We start from the raw sequence: 18,985 nt of genomic DNA, 5'->3' as shown, positions 1-18,985 counted from the left end.
TTTTTGTTATTCCTTGTTAAGCATCTGAGTATTTAAAAAAAGCGCTATACAAGTCTAATTAATTATTAATACTGACGTCACACAGTCAGATGTAAATGGCTTATTCTAACCACTTGGTGGCGCGTTGGACTGAAATAATAACAGGTGTTCTGGATAGACAAAAAAGGAACCATTTATTTCCAATGATTTATTCTCGTCTCAGATTTTCTACACTTCTTTTCAAAAGGCAAACCTTTTTTTTTTGTTTTTGTTCAATAGATACAGTTTATACATCGTTTGTACAATAACCAATATTCATAAAAGCAAAATTTTACATTGTGTACATTATGGACAACATACCTGTACATGGACAACACATTTGCACCTTGGCTACAAAAACACCTCTCTTCATTCTCCGAAATAAGACTCATTCAGTTTCTTTAAACAAAAAACAGAAGACGCTGAAGCAAATTCATACGGGCCGATAAAATGATCCAGTAAAAGCACATCTTCACTTCAGTCAAGACATGTTTTTTTACTTTTCCAGTTAAGATCACTGCCCGTGTGTCAAACAACAAAAACATGACAAAACAAGGGACTCATGATCACGTCACTTTGGCTGTATTATAAATTAAGTTGGCGATTTGATGGGGAAAAAAAAGAAGACAGAACTTCATGTAAACTTTGCAATGCCTGTAAGCATTATTTCTGCAAAGGGAAACATCACAAGCCCAAACAACCACCTCAAGCTGCAGCAGGAAACTGACGCACACTGTGACAAAGCTCCAGGCAAACGTTTATGGTGGAGGCGTTCAGTTCTAATCAGCAGGCTGTTAGTTACATCAGAAAGTGAAAACAAGCGTAGCAGGCAGAATGCTGTAACAGGAGACGGTCTGTCCCTCACTTCCTCTGGGCCACACAAACACTGAGCACCACAGCCAGCTCTGTATGAATACTGTCAAACTCCTCCCCCCCCCGTCCTTTATGTACAAAGTAAAAACTGTCACAACTTCTTCAATCTAAATCGAAGAGTTATGATCAGTCGTTTGCCAGCCTTACACTTGATGCAGGGATTGGACTCAATTTGATTGGCTTAAAGAAAAACAAATCACTGCAATCAATCAAGTCATGAATGACTGGTTGAGAAACATGTTCTTTCACATAACACAAATATACACAGCCTTTTTCAAATGTACAATGCAGATACTCAGGCACTTTGTCGTGATACATTTTTTAAATTAAATCGACTTATCAAATACAGCCCTCAGTTTTAGTTAATATAAAAAAAACAACAACTAATTTGTAAAGGGGTAGATATTAAACGTTTCCAGTTTAAATCCCAACTCGTTCTCCTTCTCAGTCGTTCCTATTCTTCTCTCATCAAACATAAATCTCTGCAACCTGTGCTACCCCATCAATCAATCCAGTGTTTGACACGACGTGTGAAGCAGCGGTCAGCTCTCAAAAAACACATCAGGATTATTCTATTTCAATATTTTTGAGTTTTGCTGTATGGAGGATTCTTCAACATGAGGACTGTCCGTACCACTTAGCACAGTTGAATCAAGGGGAATACAAACAGCATCAATCTGTTTCATATAAATATTTCATATTCCTGAACTTAAATGCAGGATCCAACACATCTTTAACATCCCTCTCTACTTTGCCCTCAAACCTTCATGAGACAAACGGATATTTTCACAACCTGATCCACCCCGTCGTCATTTCTTAAAAAAAAAAAAAAACATTCCTTAATTCTGAGAACAAATCTACCCAACAGCATTCCCAAAATATTTATTTTAAAAGTGTCCTTTTGTCAATTGAAAAATACAACTAGTTTTGATACAAATCTATGATAAAGACTTTTTTTTCTTACGCAGCTTAACATTGGTTCAGTATGTACAGCAAAGTATTGTAAAAGTGCGGGGTTTCATCAAGCGATAATGTATGTAAAAAATAATAATATATAATACTGTTTAGAGATAAGTCTTTATGCTCCTTCATTCTTAAATAGCCACACATCACTCCTTCCGCCTCGTCTGATCTTTACACCTCCACAAACTGAAACTCGAGGTTCATACAGCAGTTTGGTATCAACCTGCAGCACACTCCATGCTACAATCGTGTGTAATAACTGTACTGCGATGTTGGCTGTGACCAACACGTGGCCTCATATGAGCCTGGAGTTGCGGAGGTATTCTATGATGACCTTGTAGATGAAGGTGTACTGAGACAAGGTCTGCACCATCATCATCCTCTGAGCGCGCAGCCTCGACAGGAATTTTGGGACATCGAGTGCCTGAAAAAGAAAGATTTTCACAGTATGAGGGAGGGGGGGGGAGAAAACAGCTTCTCTAAAGGCTCCAGGTTTGATTATTTTTCCAAGAAGGACGTTTTTACCTCGTTGTGCTCTAGGCAGGCGATCATGATCTCAGACAGAATGACCACCCCCGTGCGTCCCACTCCAGCACTGCAGTGGACCAGCACAGGCAGGTTTGTGTTCTTTGGGTCACTGATGCTGTTTGTGTGTCTCCTCACAGACTGGATCTCCTCCAGGTAGGCTGGAGAAACATTACAACACTCATTTCAGAATTAAGTACAAACAGGATACATTCATTCAGCTGTTTTAAAAAAGAGGGACAGAAATAATTGTAGCGGCAACTTTTTGCAGTGGTGGGTGGAATCCTGTCTTTGTAAAGAGATCATTTCAACACGTTGTATTCTTCATACAAAAGTCATGAATCATATTCTCTGTGCGATGCAAAGAAGAAGGTTCAGAGGCTTTGCAAAGAGAGCAGTTTCAAATATCGCCCACACAAGAAGAAATACGATTGTGCATGTGCAGGTATTTAGGCTGGGCTTCTCTTATCGTAGAAAGACAGATAGGAACTGATATGATAGTCAGTGAAAAATATCTTTGAACCAGTTTTGAACATGTCTGATTGTTGACCATGAAAGGACAAACAGATTCTGATCCCACTCACTGAGGAAGCCTTTGAAGTCCTCGGGGCAGCCGTGGTCAGGCCAGTCTGTGTACTGCAGGTGCCACACGGTCCTCTCTTGGCCCGTCAGGAGGTGTTTGATCTTCAGCCCCGTGGTGGCGTAGCAGCCCGACTCTGTGCGGAACCGCGTGGTGATCTTAAAGCGGCCGTATGTCACCGTGTTGTGTCGTGAGCCGAGCCGGGGCCAATACCTGAAGCTCTTCTCTCGGCCACTCTCCTGGAGGACGCAGAGGACATTCACACAGGTCAGTACTGACAGTGATGAGTAAAATTAAAAAAAGAAAGAACTGTTAGAAATATAAAACAAAAACTACGCACCTCTTCAGCAGTTACCATGGCAATGATAGAGACACCCTGTTCCCACACCATCTGCCAGAAGTCCTGACAGGTGTTCGACATGGGACCCTGCGTAGCAATGTAGCTCCACTCCTGTCCACTCACTGTTATCTAAAAAGACAAGGAACGCCTTTAGAAAAACACTGCTTCCCATAATGCACAGCTTCAACTGCATTATGGCCATAAATTATTTCTAGAATGTAACCAAACAATCCAACCAAAGCAGACACACATCCATGTTTTTTTTATCGACTCTGTAAATTACTCGTTATCACAGAAAATCAGCTGATTTCTCGAAATCCCGACTCGTTTATCTCGATCCCCCAGAGTCGCAAAAGAACAAAAATAAACAAAGAATTAGGCTGAACTTAACCTCATTAGTGTGGGCAAGAGAATGAAACATCGCATAGTCTGGTTAGTCGCAGTGCGCAGCCAAATTGTTTTGTTTTGTAGATGGACAGAAAATGATCTTTTATTAAGATCATGAGAGTTTAGAATTTTCTAAAATGGTCAAAAATCACCAGATGTTAACACCTGCTCTATCCACACAGAATACAACTGTATTTCTGTAAATTTGTGATGTTGTCATGGCAGCAATTTAGTCAAAGATTCCTTACTCTGAAATCATGTGTGTAATGGCATTATGAACATTTTCAGGGAGCGAATGGATTTGTTTGCGCCAGCATATAAACCTGCTGTACAGACCAATTAAGCGCTGGAGCACTTTAGATAAGTGTTTTAATAACCGTCTTCCTGACTTACTCTGACGTGTGACGCATTGATGTATCCTGTGTTGTTCTCTTTCGTGGGCACCAGCTCCACTCGGGTGTCGTCGTAAGGCATGACGTCTTGGAAGCGGTTTTTGTCTCCGCTCTCTGGCTGCAGGGCGATGTTGCATTCTCCTGACGGACGTCGCTTTGGGATGCTCTCGTACTCTTTCAGCAGCTCTCCCCTCTCCATGTGCTGCTCTAGCGCTTTACACTAAAAACACAAACACAGGGGAACAGTAAGTACATCACTGTCATTGTAACAGCAGCACTGACTTATGGGCAAGTTTAAATTTGTACACTTGTGAATTATGTGGAGCAATGTCAAGGATCACTTCTTGATCTTAAATGAAAACTAAATGACTGAAAATACCCCTGATGGTAAATAAACAGGCTGAAGTTTGAGTAAAGAAAATGTTTACATATCCCCTTAAAAAAATTCCTCATAAATGCATCTGTTTCTGTCTTTGATCTTAATGAGGGACTGATGCAATCGAGCTCATTTGTGTTTAACTTTCTGTTTCTGTAGTTACATTCTGAGTGGTGCTTTCAACACCAGAACAAAGTTGACTGTGAACTGTGGTGAATGGAGGCTGTTACATTACGATACACCCCATTCTGAAAGACATAACACCTCTGTAAAAATGAAAGCCTCCTTGAGAACACTACAAATATGGAGCACCGATCTCGTGCATTGCTGTCCAAAATTTGAATTATATTTGATTTAAGTGATTTAATGGTTCTACACATTTGCATGCAGTTTGTAGTTTAAGAACATACAGTACATCTTTTGTTGACAATTCCTGTGTGCATGTCACAAACTGATGAGCTATAGTGCTAATAAACAAAGTGTCTTGAATGTACCTTCAATGTCAACGCTGTGAGCATCAACATTAACAAGGCAGACAGGTTCATCTAAAAGTAAACGTCCTGGCTCAGACTTTCTCTTCAAATATCGTTCATAACAAGCTCTCAACTTAAATAAACACAACCAGCAGCTACTGGTTATACGCTTTTCTTCAAGCTCTTTAAAAAGGCAAATCATGTAAAAAAAACACATTAAACATTTAAATCACACACTGCCTTCGTTAAACTTTACATTCCTTTAAGCTCTATAAACCTATTATCAAGGAACAAACTGCTGACAAAATTGAAAGCTGTGAAGGGCCTTACCCTCTCGTCGTTAGAGGCTCGTTCAGGCTCATCCTTGATCTCGTCGTGCATCGGCTGCCTGGACACTGACAGGCCGTTAAGGTGGGCCACCTTCAGAGGGCCCATCTTCTTCACCTCTGACCTTGCTCCTTTCCTCATGCCCTGGTGTGATAAAAGAATAACAAGGAGTGAGGACGATGGTGTACGAGCCCCACAGAGAGGCAACAGGTATGCCGGAGGGGAGGGGCAGCGAAACCTGCTCTGTGCTTCCTGAGAAAAATGTCACCCATCCGGTTTTCTGCAGGACGTCCAACTACATGCTTTCGATATGTGTCAAAGTGAAGCTGTCTGGGTTTCTCGTCATACTCCTGTGATCTTGATATGAAGCCAAACATGTGGTGTTTATGTCAGACAATAGAGCCTACAGCCCACATTTTTAAACCAGGCAAGACGCTTAAAGTTATTTGCCTTAAGAACTGAGTGTTCTAAGCAGAAACAGTTCACCTACAGGGAAAAATAAAACTAGTGTTATAAAATGTTTACATTTGTAAAACAATAAACTACAGTAAGGCGTAAATCGTCAAAATCTCATTAGAATCAAAACGATTTTGCAAAATCTGAAAATTCACTGCAGACTTTTGAACATTAGGTCCTTAGCATCCAAATCTCTTATAGTGAATGATCTGATATCAGATCAGCATATTGATTTATTTTGTTTGACTGAAACCTGGCTGTGTCGAGAAGATGTACCTCGAGACACTGGACGACGTGGTGGAGTGGCAGCTATTTTTAATTCTGGTCTTCTAGTTAACCCTCGACCAAAGCTGATTTTTTCTTCTTTTGAAAGCCTTGTTCTTAGTCTTTTACATCCAGTCTCAACAACCTTTCAGCCAGTTCTAGTTGTTGTAGTTTACCGCCCTCCTCTTAGACTCTATTGGTTTCACCCAGGGTGTAAACGAACCTCCTCTCTCTATCTGTGCATATACAGTACATCATATTACTGCATGTATCTATCTGTAAATCTCAGTCACTAACCACCTACCACGTAAGTATTTTACTTGCTTTTTGTAAAGTATCTCGAGATAACACTTGTTATGAGTTGACGCTATACAAATAAAATTGACTGATTGATTGAGTAACACAATTCACCTTACTCGAAACAACCACATTAAACTTGTAGATTTCATGCAACTTGTCACGGCAAAATCATTTTAAAATTTAAACATACATCTCTGAGGAATAGCATGAAGACATTTTAGTTTGTTTGTCCTTTTCCCCTTAAATTCTCAACCTCACTTCATGTTTGCCAGACCTATTCAACTGGTGCCATGGGACAATTCAGGCCCTTTGACAAAATCAACCAGCCCTCTAATCTTTAAAAAGAAAAGCCAACAGATATCTTGAAAGTAGGTCTGCATGGTATGAGGAAAATATGTGATATGCAACACAATTGTTTAAGTTTGCAATAATTACATAAAGTGTGATGAACACGCAGAGTGCATACTAGCTCCAACTCAAAGGTTTTAGGATTATCTGCTGTACTTCATGGTTTCCACAATACCTGTGTTTGCCACATGTTTATCGAAAATCTTCACTAAATTGAAATACATGTTTCTTCACTAAATCGGCACCAATTAATCTCAGGGTAGCTGATAGCTAGCCTGAGTAGGTGCTTCAAAATGGAGTAGGAGCATGCATGGCCATTATACCCAGACATCCATCCAATAGGAAAAATAAATGCATGCTGATTGAGAAAGCATAACTTATTTACATAAGAATAGACTTTTCTTAATTGAACAGCTTAAGCAGAAATCATTTAACATTTTAATAACTTCTTCAAACATGAGACATTATCTCCTAAAATAAATATTAGTACAGCTCTAAGCTTAGATCAATTACAAAACTCACCGGAGGGGGCAAACCTTCCACGGTTTTCTTCCCAGCAGGCACATCAGACACAGGCCTCTTCTTGAAGTCCTTCTTGGTCTTCTGCTTGGCCTGCCCACTCAGGTCTCCCTCAGAGACTGAGGGCATAATCCTGGGCTGTCTTAAATCTGACAGCAGGTACAGGGGCTCGTTCTCCTGGATCAAGGGGTGAACCTTGTAGGCTAGGGAGCTGGTTACGGCGGGGTCGAGGGAGGAGCCTATGGGATATGCAGGAGGCGGCTCGATGGGAGTCTGTTGCTGATTTTTCAGTGAAGAGAGAGACGTTAAGCTGTGATGCGGTTGCGTAGGCTGCTCAGGAAGAGTTACTGCTGCATCCTGAGACAGTGGAGTGTGACGTCCGCTGTCCTCCTCAAACTCCTCTTCTTCACCACTACTGTGAACCAGCATGGTGGCATCTGAGAGGGACTTTTTGTGTCCGTACTGTACGCCTTCCTTATTACCCCCCCTGTCCTCCTTCTTTGTACGTTCAAGAAACACGTCAAGTTGAGAGCCCTGAGATTGACGGCTGTGCAGGACAGGAGGAGGCGTAGCAGATTCAGCTGCAGACGAAGACAAAGTCCGCTCTTTGACCCTCATCCCCTCCAGACTTTGAGCTAATCCAGCAATCTCAATGGAGTTACGCTTCTGAGCGTGGTATGGGTGTCTCTGTGGGGGTCCACTGAAAAGGGGCTCTGACACTTCTTGTAAAGAGTGTGCAACAGGAAGGCTGTCCTCCTGGAAAGTCTGGACCGAGTGATGCACGCGTCTCGTGATGATCAGGTCAGGGTTGCTGCTGCTGACGTACAGGTGACGCGACAGGTCAGGGGTGCTGTTAGCAGGCCGAGGATGGGCGTATGGGTAGGGTGGCGGTGGTCGGTACACTTGTGTTCTCATTATGTTGGGGGCTGGATATTCCTGCGCCTGCTGTAACTGGACATTAGTGAGCTCTGGGACGCTCACCGCCCCCACCACAGGCCTTCTTTCTGTGGGGTATGGGTACGGAGAGGGGCTGTGGAAGCTGGAGCCAAGATGGAAGGGATAGTGGAGGTGTTGGGCCGCTCCGCCATGCTCCCCTCTGATCTCTGGCTGGCTGTAAACCAGAGGGTCTGGCCTGCTGTAGGCGTAGGAGTTACCAATGTTCAGGTTCCTCATTGAGTGGCTCTGCCGGTGCTCCTGAGACAACACCATCCCTCCGCCCGGTCCTCTGGTCTTCTGACGCATCACTGTCTCATAATCAGGTGTGGCACGGTAGGATGGCGGGATCAGAGCACTGTGGCGGTGCGAAGGGATATAGTCAGGCCTGGTGATGTCACTAGTGATGGAGGGATTGGAGGACATGGGTGAGGGCTGAAGGTAGTGCTGTGGATTGGTTAAAGAGCTGGTGCTGTGGGCACTGTAGACGCTGCCATTACGTAAACGCCCTCCGCTGCTGTATTCCAGAGGAGGGCAGTCCAGGCTTGTCTGGGAGTGGTAGTAATAGCCGTTCTGATTGTTCATGTACAGGTTGTCTGCGAAAGAGCAAATTTATTATTACCTGTCTTAGGGTGTGTAAGGTTGTTAAGACTGTTGTTGTTATTATTACATAACTACACAAAATAATAGAAAGTATTAGCATCATGTTATAACTTGTCATTCAATGCCTTTGATTTGTTACAGGCTCATTAAGGCTTTTATTCCATAACAGTCGGTTGTTTGCTTAAAAAAAAAATAATAATATTAAAGGGGAGTTCATTATCAAAAAGTTAAACTGAGAACCACTGTTTCACAGAGTACATACCTTGTGATGATGTGTACGGCTCTGTGAAATGGCCATTATAGTGCATTTGTGGAGGGGGCATCATGTAGCCCTGAGGCTTCGGCTGTAAATCAACCAAGAGTGAGATTCAGTTACAGCTCATATGATCTAAATGCTGCCCCATAGCAACGAATAAAAAAATAACTATGAGGCTATATTTCAACACACATCATTATAAACAGAAATGACTTTCAAGTGAGGACAGATATTACCAGAGATAGTCGAGTAGAGGATCTCCGTCTGACTGGGTTGACAACTGTGGCCTGGCTTTGGCTGAAGGGAAAACAAATAAATGGTTAACAAAAAGACCAGACGGGAAATACGGCTACTTTAAACCCTTTTCCTAACACATTCATTTGTCTTTTTGTTATTTAACTCACACACACAGCAAAAAGGTACAGATCATTTCAAATGCATCAAAACAATATAAATAAAAACTATATCAAAATAAATAAGAAACTTAAATTGAATAATCATAGATATATCGGCACATTTTAGAGATCAAATAAGCTGTCATGTGATTTGCTAATATCGGCCGATATTATTGGCTGGCCAATTTATCGGTCGGGTTCTCAAAGTAATCACAGGGCTGTAATCACTATATCTGTAATCACAGATATAGAATCATAGGTTGTAATTAAAATGTTTAGAAGTGCCTTAAATTTAGAACTGTAAAAAGAAGGTCTTGGCTTTACAATGCCTAAATTAAGTGGCTTTTTTACTGATAAGTATCACCATTAGCTTCAACAAAACCAAGGCAATTCTATCTCTGGTTCATTAACATCCCATTAATTAAACAACAAACACATAACACTTGGGGAGGAAAATTCCCCACACATTACAGCACCCCAGACCCATTTTAAACAGAGAGCCTGTTTTGTTGTGGTAGGAAGCGACTGGTGTCTGCATCTGCTTGATGGGCATAATGTAGGTGGTGGCTCACCCCTTATTAGAAGGCAGAGAGGGACGAGAGAGCATTGGAAAGCGAGGAAAGGATAGAGTGAGAAGGGACTTCTGGGAGCCCTCAGAAGGCAGGTTGTCACACTCCTCTCTGAAGAGAGAGGAGGATGGAAGTGAGGCTACTCCGAAGAGGAGACACATGCATGAGACGACAAAGAACAAAGAGACAGGAACCAGGCTAGACTTGTTAAAATAAAAAAACAACTTACAGACTACTCTTGTTTATCTTATAAAACTTGAGTCTGGCCAGACACATCCGGCACACATATTTGGAGGTTTCCATGTCTTCCTACACAAAGGAGGAAGAAAACAAAATCATTATGCCCCAAGACATTTAATACAGAGGTGGTTTCAGCTAATGGTATGCAACTTTATGGCCCACTCCCACACAAACATAGGTGGCATTGTAAAGACTAGCTGATGGTACAAAACACAATGAAGGCTATTTCCAATTTTCCCAAATCCAATAAGAGCGTGAAATGTCCCAGGGGAGAGTCTACAGAAAAGAAGGTGCAGAGGCAGCAGAGACTTACGGTCTGGAACTGAACACTCTCCTCTCTGTTGGTGAGCTCCAGGGCAAAGAAGGACCTGTTGTGACTCATGTTGTTAATTTCATTCCACCTACACAGCCAATTTGAACGCAGTGACATAAAGAGAGAGAGGAGAAAAAAAAAAAAACACATGATGTCATGGCAGTCACAAATCCCTTTTAAGAGACTGTGTTAACAGTGCTTAATAAAAGCCATACACTTGTGGGCACTCGTTATGGGACGAAGGCAGAGTTCAGCTGCGATCGAGAATGTAAGAGCAGAAGATAATGCTCCCACAATTCTTTTCAGCTATCGCAGTCGACCTGACTCATTTCTTCCAGTGCAACATTCATGATTTAAGTTGAGAGAGCATCGTGGAGCACTACAGGGGAAAACCTCGCTCAAGAATAGCTGTGAGCTGTGCCACGAAACTCAATCAGAGGCATCGGATTCAATTTAATTACTGCCCAGAGTCACAAGTTAACAGACAACGCTTTAATTCAGGAAGTAGATCATGTTTTAGCACTTTAAGCCTTTTGTTTCAACAGCCAAACAAATATTTTTCTAAATTTGTTTCCAGACTTACCTGAATAGAAGAAGTGGCCTGCCATTTTTATGTTTGACAAAGATGCCCTCTAGGCAAGAACCCAGTGTAACATCTGTGCCTGTGCTGTCCTGTTGAGACAAAAAAAAATAGAATAGACATAAGCAACAGTGTTTCTGATAAAGGAATCAAAACCTATTTAAAACAAACAGTAGTTGGATGAAACTGGGCGGTTTTAGAGATGATATATTTCTCGTTAGCTCACATACAGAACATTGTCATCATTGGTCCAGTTCAAGGTTCAAGGTTGGACCAGGTAAACCTACCTTAGCTTGATAGCTTTCCTGACCATAGCCTTCCATTTTCTCCACCTCTTGCATGTACAACATCTCTGCCTCTGGGGCTGATAAACCCCTGAATAAGACATACAAAGAAACAAAACACAAAGAGAAATGTCAAAGCCTCCTGAAAAACAAAAACCCACAAAAGACAACAACAACAAAAAGCAACATTTAAACTCATCAAAAAAGTTGAAATAAGTCAAAATAATTCTGCTGAGTTTATTTTAATAAAGTGGGAAATGGTGAATGTTTTGATAAAAGACAACATTTTGATCAGCGTGGGAAAAAACTGGGTCTGGTAAGCTGGTAAGTCCAGCTCTATTAGCCCATTCAAGTATAAATAACAAAGGTGGCTTAAATTTGGCCTCCCCCAGATCTGAAGTAAATCCAGATTACACTGATAGAAAAAGGTGGTTTAAGGAAATAGATGCAAAAGGACTGCACTTTTAACGCTGTTTGCTGATCAACACAAAGAACAGGCAGGCTGAATATAAACAACTGCTCACCTAAAGGACTGATAAAGAAGAGCCACTTTCTGAGTGGCCTCCTCCAGAACTCGCTCATCCTGGATCCAGTCCTTCAAAAAGAATAACAATTATAAAGACAAAAAAAAGAATCAGAAAGAGTACAATGCTGCCTAGTTAGAGAAATAAACAAACTCCATTTGATTATAATGTGCTTACAATCGGAAACAAGACAAACTTCTGTAGGAACTCCTGAGAATCATATCGATTGAAGTCTCCAAAGTCAGCTGCAGACAAAAAGAGACACAATAAATGAGAAATAGAGCAGGGCATACTCTGCATGACACTGCTCTCTGAATAAAACCTATTACATGCCCATGCACTGTATTTAGTACAAGGCCAAAGAGACATCCAAGAATTGCAGTATGGTGTAATGGCTTTTGGAGAGTTGGGGCTTGTTTTTTTATTTAAGGGAATTGCTTCAGAGTCTGACAACGTAGACATCCAAAACTGGTACCAGCTCCAGCCTTCCTGCTGGCAGCACTTTCAACAATGTTGGGCATCCCAGGCATCAGCACTGTTCAGTAGCTGAAACTGCCCTTCATTCCAAAATATTGCACCAGGGACAAAAAATAGGAATCAAGCAGCTTTATTTACAGCACATATGTCAAGTCTGCATGACAACTTGTACACCGACTACAACTTAGAGGAAGACTTTTCTTAAGAATGTTTCTGTCGGCCGAATGCTGCATGCTGGCCAGTCATCTGAACACGGCTGCAGCAGTAAGTGATCTCAGCAGCTTTGCAATGCTAACACCCAGGCCAGAGAGTTGCGGTGCCTGATATAACTTTGCCAGCAGTGTTTGAGATTTTTCTGGCTGGACAACAGTTGGAGGACATGTTCATACAGGGGGAAGTTCACATGCACAACAAACACCCCAGACCATATTAATATGCTGTTGGGGTTAAATGGGGCTTATAAGAGCTGTTTATTGCAAAGTAAAAATGGCAAAGCGCAGTGATCACCAACACTTAAAACAAGGGAGATAAAAAACAGATTTTGTTTGCAACAAGTCCTAAATCTTTGACCTAAAATCAAATTCTCCGTGCTCTGCTTTCAGAAGACACCAGTCTTAGCAACTGTTTGATCATCAATAGGCTTATAAACAATTACCAACACCTGTACCCTTTCAAACTTGCAAACAACCATATTGAACTCGTGCAAACCACTGTCCACAAATATCACAGAAAGTAAATGTTGACCAGTGCATGCAGAGTAACTGGTGTTTCAGCAGTCGTTGCCCGATATGATGACTAACTGCTGTCCAACTCTGCCTGGGATTGAAAAGGTTTACAACAATAAACTTCAGACATGTCAACTGAGGTTTCTAGTCCCTTTCACACATGCACAGTTCTCCTGAAAACTTCCCAACAATACCTCGATATGATGTGTGAATGCTAACAGTCGAGTTTTTCACTGACTTTATCCACTCTTTCTACCAGCGCCCTAGTGATACACCAGCAAGGGTTGTGTTGAGCTGATGTCTGAACGCATTCAGAGAAAAATCACTGCAAGCTAGACAGCGGGGTGATGACGTTTTTCAGGTTCAACAAAATTTTGCTGCGTTGTTCTCTTTACTCCTCAACTCGGTTATCTTGATATTGCTTTCCACTGTTGTATTTGCCCTGCAGAAGTGTCCGTATATGTGGTGTATTGATATCTAGAAACAGACTCCTCCCCCTCCTCGTTTTGCACACCCTACCCTGCTGCCCCTTCCCCAAACCCAACCGAGTATTCCTAGTGTTGAGAGTGTGTCCGTCGAAAATATCAGGGCCTCAATGTCCTGAAATTATCTACAAAATGTAGGAGTGCATTTGTGAAGAGGGCATCTGTTTACCCTGCAGGGTTTATATGTTCACATTACCTTGCACTGCCAGACTAGCTAAACGAACAGCTTGTTCAAGTGAGCATGAGATCCTTCCTTCCAGAACATCCTTCTTAAGCTGCAGGTAATACTGATATCTGTGGAGAAAAGAAAAGATTACCCAAGAGTGGAGAATAGACAAGCAGGCAACAAACAAATACAACAACTTTGTTCAAGTCTGCAGAAATAGCTGACTTCTCATTACAGGGTAAAACTTATTGAAATGGTTGTATTAAAATGATTTGTGACATGTTTAAACCACTTGAAACCTCTCTATCTGGGTCCAAGTATTAACAGAGATGGATGGGGAAATATACCAAGACTAGAATCCATCACTTAGTTGAGGTGGCATTTGAGTCTAAGGATCAACATTTGGCACCTTTATTTAGTCTGAAGATTTCTGACAGACACACACAAACATACTTAAAGTGGTTGCACTACACTTTGCTTAGCACTCATTTCATGTCACTGCAATTGTTGAAGGTGAAGTTGTGTGAAGATAAAAAGGTTGAGGGCTGAGACACGACACTTCATGATGCTGTTGGAACATCACCTTGTGATCTCCTGTTGCAGTTGGTTGACACTGGGTATGTAAAACACGACTCCAAAGTAAACGGTGGGCTCCAGCCCGTACTTGTCGAGCTGCTTTTTCAGCGGCTTCTCCAAGTCGATCCATCTCTGCTGATTCTGCTTGTTGAAGTACCACAGGCTGAAGAATGTTATCTAAAAAGCCAAGTAGACATGCAAGTAATTGATATTTAATTTGTGATCGAGTACATTATATACCATCTATACATTAGGCACATGAATTTGGACTTAACTATCTGTAGTAGCTCTCTCGAAGGAAATCGTTCTTAACAAGACAAGAAAAAGCTGTGAGCCTTCTCTGAACCATCTACATGATATTCAAAACACATGTAGAGCTGACATTTCGACAACTGCAATCTTCTCTAGTGCCGTGGGAACTTACTGTTCAGTCTTGTGACTGACTGTCTGAACATCTCACAACAAGCACACGTTAGCTGAAAGAGCCCTATTGTGGTTTGCAACCTCTCTCAAACCACAAGTGATGATATGCAAACATCGTTATTTTACACGCGATAGTAGTGAGTCAAATATGTTTCTGTCTTTTTCTAACATTTTCTTTTATAATAATGTGACATAAAAATGACCTGTAGCACAGAACATACTATATTATGACATGGGAAATGTGTTTGTTTAAGGCTAAATTACAAACAGTTGAATTAAATTTGAATAGTGCTCTCTATTAAATGTCATCACCATTCGTCTGAAGCTGAATTAATATAGATTTTCCAAACACAGGACTTGATAGCCCATGCGGACAGTCATCATGAGACAATGATTTTGGCTGCATAACCGTTCAGAAGTTCAGGACACAAAAATGATGGTGCAAACAAGCCTGGTGACATAAAACTACATTATAAAATTACCCTCTGCAGACTATAAAAACTTTAATTCAGGGAGGAGGCCTTTCACTAACTGTTTGGACTGCTAGCCAGACTGAACCAAAGCTTCAGTGCGTCATGCAGCTGAATAACAAATGCTGTCATAAAAGAAAAAGTTCCTCTGCCAGATTGCCAGCACATTCAGCAGTCTATACTGTTGTTTTGAGGTGCATTTGGGTGACAGCATACCAGCCTACATCAGTTGATGATTAACAGTTACTGTCGACATGTGACTGACTATACTGACCAAATGTAGACACTACAGTGCTTCGTTCACTTCTGAATCACAGATTCTTTTCTTGACCACACTGTTCATGCTTTAAGAGCTGATACTTGGGTTTGAATGGGGAATGGCAAATGACACACAATATGTTTATGTGTCATAAACATACAGGAGAGAACAATCAGCACTTGTTCTCTCCTGAAGAATTAATGAATGAAGAACATATACATACCTCTCTTAACTCAAGTCTCTGAGCAACTGCCTCCAGACATTCCTGTCCTGTGCTCTCCACTGAAAGCGTAAACTCCACAAACTCTCCGTTGAGCAGCTGTATCCGAGTGACAAGACAGCTTTTGCTTGAAACAGTATACCTTCGAGTTCTTTTGAGTTTAAAGCCAAATGGCAGGGGCATGTTTCACACCTCTTCAGGAGGGAGGTCTTCCCTCACTCAAGAGAAATTATCCTCCTGGCTGACCCCTCGAAAATAGTGTGAATGTTCATAATTACGAGGTTCATCATCAAAAGGCAAACCTGAAAAAGAGACAAGATAATTCAAAACATATCCAAAGTAGCCTATTACAACAAACAACCAAAGCTGGAAGTGGATGTTAAACCAAGTGAATCGCAAATACTATGAGCAACCTGAGTGTTAGTAAAGCTTTTTCTTAAAGGATTCTAATATGCTTTATTAAATATCTTGTGAATTACAAATTGTTCGTCGCATTAAAGGTGCACTACGGAGATTTGGTGGTCAAATTTGAAAGTTGGAGAAGTGAAATAATTCTATGCTATATTTTCTGAAATTAATACACAAACTTTACTCAAAGAAAAAATGGTTCACTGAACACTGTTTGGAGCTATGAAGCTACCAGGAGACTTGAACCCACCACCATAATATCTCGAGAAGGATTTTATCTTCAGGGTTACAAGGACCACATTTTCCTTTGAGGACAGTTTGTGTATAAAGTTATGAACATACGACAGAATCTGTACATTTTTCCAACTTTTACATTTCTCTATCAAAACTCCATAGTGCACCTTAAAACCATGTGAATATGAGCAACCTGAGTGTTAGTAAAGCGTTTTATTAAAGGATTCTAATGTGCTTTATTTAATATGTTGTAAACTACAAATTGTTGGTCGCATTAAAATAATGCCACTCCAGATTAACTAAGATTTGCTGACTATATACATACGTTCTGGCACTGCTCTTTGTTAAATACATATTGGTCTGAATTTTTTTGTTGTGTTATCCAAGGTCACAGGGAAAACTATTGTTCCAAATGCTTGAACTGCTCTGTTTGGTGTGGTGCCCTCTGCACTTTGTCTTCCCTCAAATAAAAAAGACCTGGTAGCGTTCTCAACCCTGCTGGCCTGATATGGAAATCCTCTGCCCCACCTACACATGTGTACTGGATTAAAGAGGTGCTTCATTTTCTTAAACTGGGAAAAAAAAAATCACGTTAACCCTGTCTGGATCTGAGAGGTCCTTTGGAAAAACTTGGAACCCCTTTTTGTCACATGTGAAAAGCACAGAATGTCACTTTAATATAGACTGAGAACCCTTACTTTTTGTTATTGTCAACCCTGTTTCTTGTTTTCTTTTTTCTTTAGGGGATATGTGCCAGGGGAGGGGTACGGGTGGGGGTGAGGGGTATAATTGTTTGTTTCTAAGTATTTGTTTGTTTATCTTCTTCTTGCTGGGGGAAAAAAACACACAAATTCTGTATGGACATTACTAAGTGGAAATGTTGTTAATATGTAAAAGCAATAAAGAAAGTTAAATAAAAATAACACACATTATGTATGGACATTTCTAAGTGGAAATGTTGTTAATATGTAAAAGCAATAAAGAAAGTTAAATAAAAATAACACACATTATGTATGGACATTACTAAGTGGAAATGTTGTTAATATGTAAAAGCAATAAAGAAAGTTAAATTAAAAACACACATTCTGTATGGACATTACTAAGTGGAAATGTTGTTAATATGTAAAAGCAATAAAGAAAGTAAAATAAAATAAATCAATTAACTAAAATGTGTCACAAAGTAATCGTTTGAAATGCATTTTGTTAAAAGCTCAAAGTCGATTAAAATTAGCATTTCGCAGAGAAGTGTTGATGTTTTTTTAACTTCTTGGAGAGAAAAAAAAACAACAACTACCTGATCTGTTCAACAAACGTTTTGAAAATTAGGTTTTGCCAGCTGTAGCCATTTTTTTCAAGCTTGAGGTTGGAGTTAATCCTCTCCCGGTTAATAGTCTGATCCCACGAATGACAAGTGCGACCCAGTCAAGCTGCCGCTGTCGGACACAACACAACTAAATCCCTGCTGGTATCCACGTCAACCGTACACACGTTTTATTAAAACAAATGTAACGCTACTACAACGGACTGAAGTTGGGCCAAAATGTCTGAAATACAGTTAACCAACTAAACAATTTAAAGTTAATTTTAACATCTATGTTGATATTTTTCCGCTTACTACAACTTGCTTAAAAAATTAGCTTCACTGCTAACATACGCTCCAGCAAATAGACGACACCCTTGGGAAGCTGACGTCGCCGGTAAATACTTTTTGGGCAAAATTGTAAACGTTACCGTTAGCCACCGAGATGCAACACGGTGGTCCAGCTACGTTTCGCTCCCGAGGGAATCCGCCATGAAGGTCGACGGATTTCCACTTCTTTTTTTTTTTTTTTAAGATATCTATCGGGAATGAAGACGATCAGCTTGTTTGTGGTTTGTTTTTGGATCCACACTAACGTAGCACCCCATGCCTCTTGGTCCGATAGTTCACTCAAGTACCGAGCGTGTTTCGCTTCCTGGGATTGGAGGAGCAACAAGTGTCTACATCCGCGACTCTTTAACTTTACAAACTGTGCTTCGGCAACATAAACACGAGTAATAATCACAGAATTGTGTCACATTTTACCCTGTCGGTTCACTTTACTTCAATCAATTGTGACTAGTTTGCCATACTCTCTTGTGCATACTTCTGAAATGCATTGTAGTGCCTCTGCGGCGGAGGAATACATGGAGGGTTTCGGGGTCTATGACATCAGACAGCTGGAATGCCGAGCGGTGAAAATGCCAGAAATGGAACAGCTGCCCAGAGCTGCAGGCCGCTGACCTGCCTGTTTACCTTTTTCTTTTTTCTTTTTTATCGACTGACAGCTGTAATCGCGAACAGAATGTTTTGCAATCGAGGAAGATTTTCTGCAAGATGGTTTAAGTCACGATTTTTCTGGTCTCATGCACTACATCACTTTATTCTCTCCTTTCTATTTCAGTATTCATACAGTTCTGGTTACTTTATTCCTGTTGTCTCTTATCCATCATTGCATTACGGTCACTTTATTTATCTCATTTTTACCTTAACAGTTATATTGTATTAGTATTTAGCCTACTTGCACATAGCTCTGTATATATATATTTATTTCTCGTTTACTGCACATAGTTCTGGTTACATCTGTTTACATGTTAGTCCGATCACTGTCCACTCATATCTACTCCTTTATATTTTGTATTTTTAAGTTAAGTTTAAGCTTTAAGTTGTATTTAAATTGACACT

General features: G+C 40.8%; 1 protein-coding gene across 2 annotated transcripts; it reads right to left on the bottom strand.

The window, feature by feature from the left end:
* Positions 1–172: 172 nt before the first annotated feature.
* On the bottom strand, positions 173–18,733 carry ptpn21 (protein tyrosine phosphatase non-receptor type 21). 2 transcript variants are annotated; one of them, XM_065966179.1, is made up of 20 exons: positions 18,013–18,733; positions 15,643–15,941; positions 14,275–14,444; positions 13,722–13,819; positions 12,016–12,083; positions 11,839–11,909; positions 11,318–11,405; positions 11,034–11,122; positions 10,451–10,538; positions 10,127–10,206; positions 9,901–10,008; positions 9,170–9,230; positions 8,940–9,021; positions 7,145–8,670; positions 5,258–5,398; positions 4,080–4,298; positions 3,300–3,428; positions 2,964–3,198; positions 2,380–2,540; positions 173–2,278 (listed from the first exon to the last, which is right to left on the bottom strand). In XM_065966179.1, the coding sequence occupies exons 2-20, from the start codon at positions 15,820–15,822 to the stop codon at positions 2,150–2,152; spliced, it is 3,723 nt and encodes a 1,240-aa protein (XP_065822251.1). In that variant the 5' UTR covers positions 15,823–15,941; positions 18,013–18,733; the 3' UTR covers positions 173–2,149. The 2 variants fall into 2 exon arrangements, with proteins under 2 accessions (XP_065822251.1, XP_020494363.1); XM_020638707.3 differs by lacking the exon at positions 9,901–10,008 and having other exon boundaries at positions 18,013–18,728.
* Between the last annotated feature and the right edge of the window lie 252 nt (positions 18,734–18,985).

The sequence above is a fragment of the Labrus bergylta genome, chromosome 18, assembly GCF_963930695.1.
Source record: "Labrus bergylta chromosome 18, fLabBer1.1, whole genome shotgun sequence".
Lineage (NCBI taxonomy): Eukaryota > Metazoa > Chordata > Actinopteri > Labriformes > Labridae > Labrus > Labrus bergylta.
Note: the sequence above shows the minus strand (reverse complement) of the source record. Positions and strands in the feature narration are given on the sequence as shown.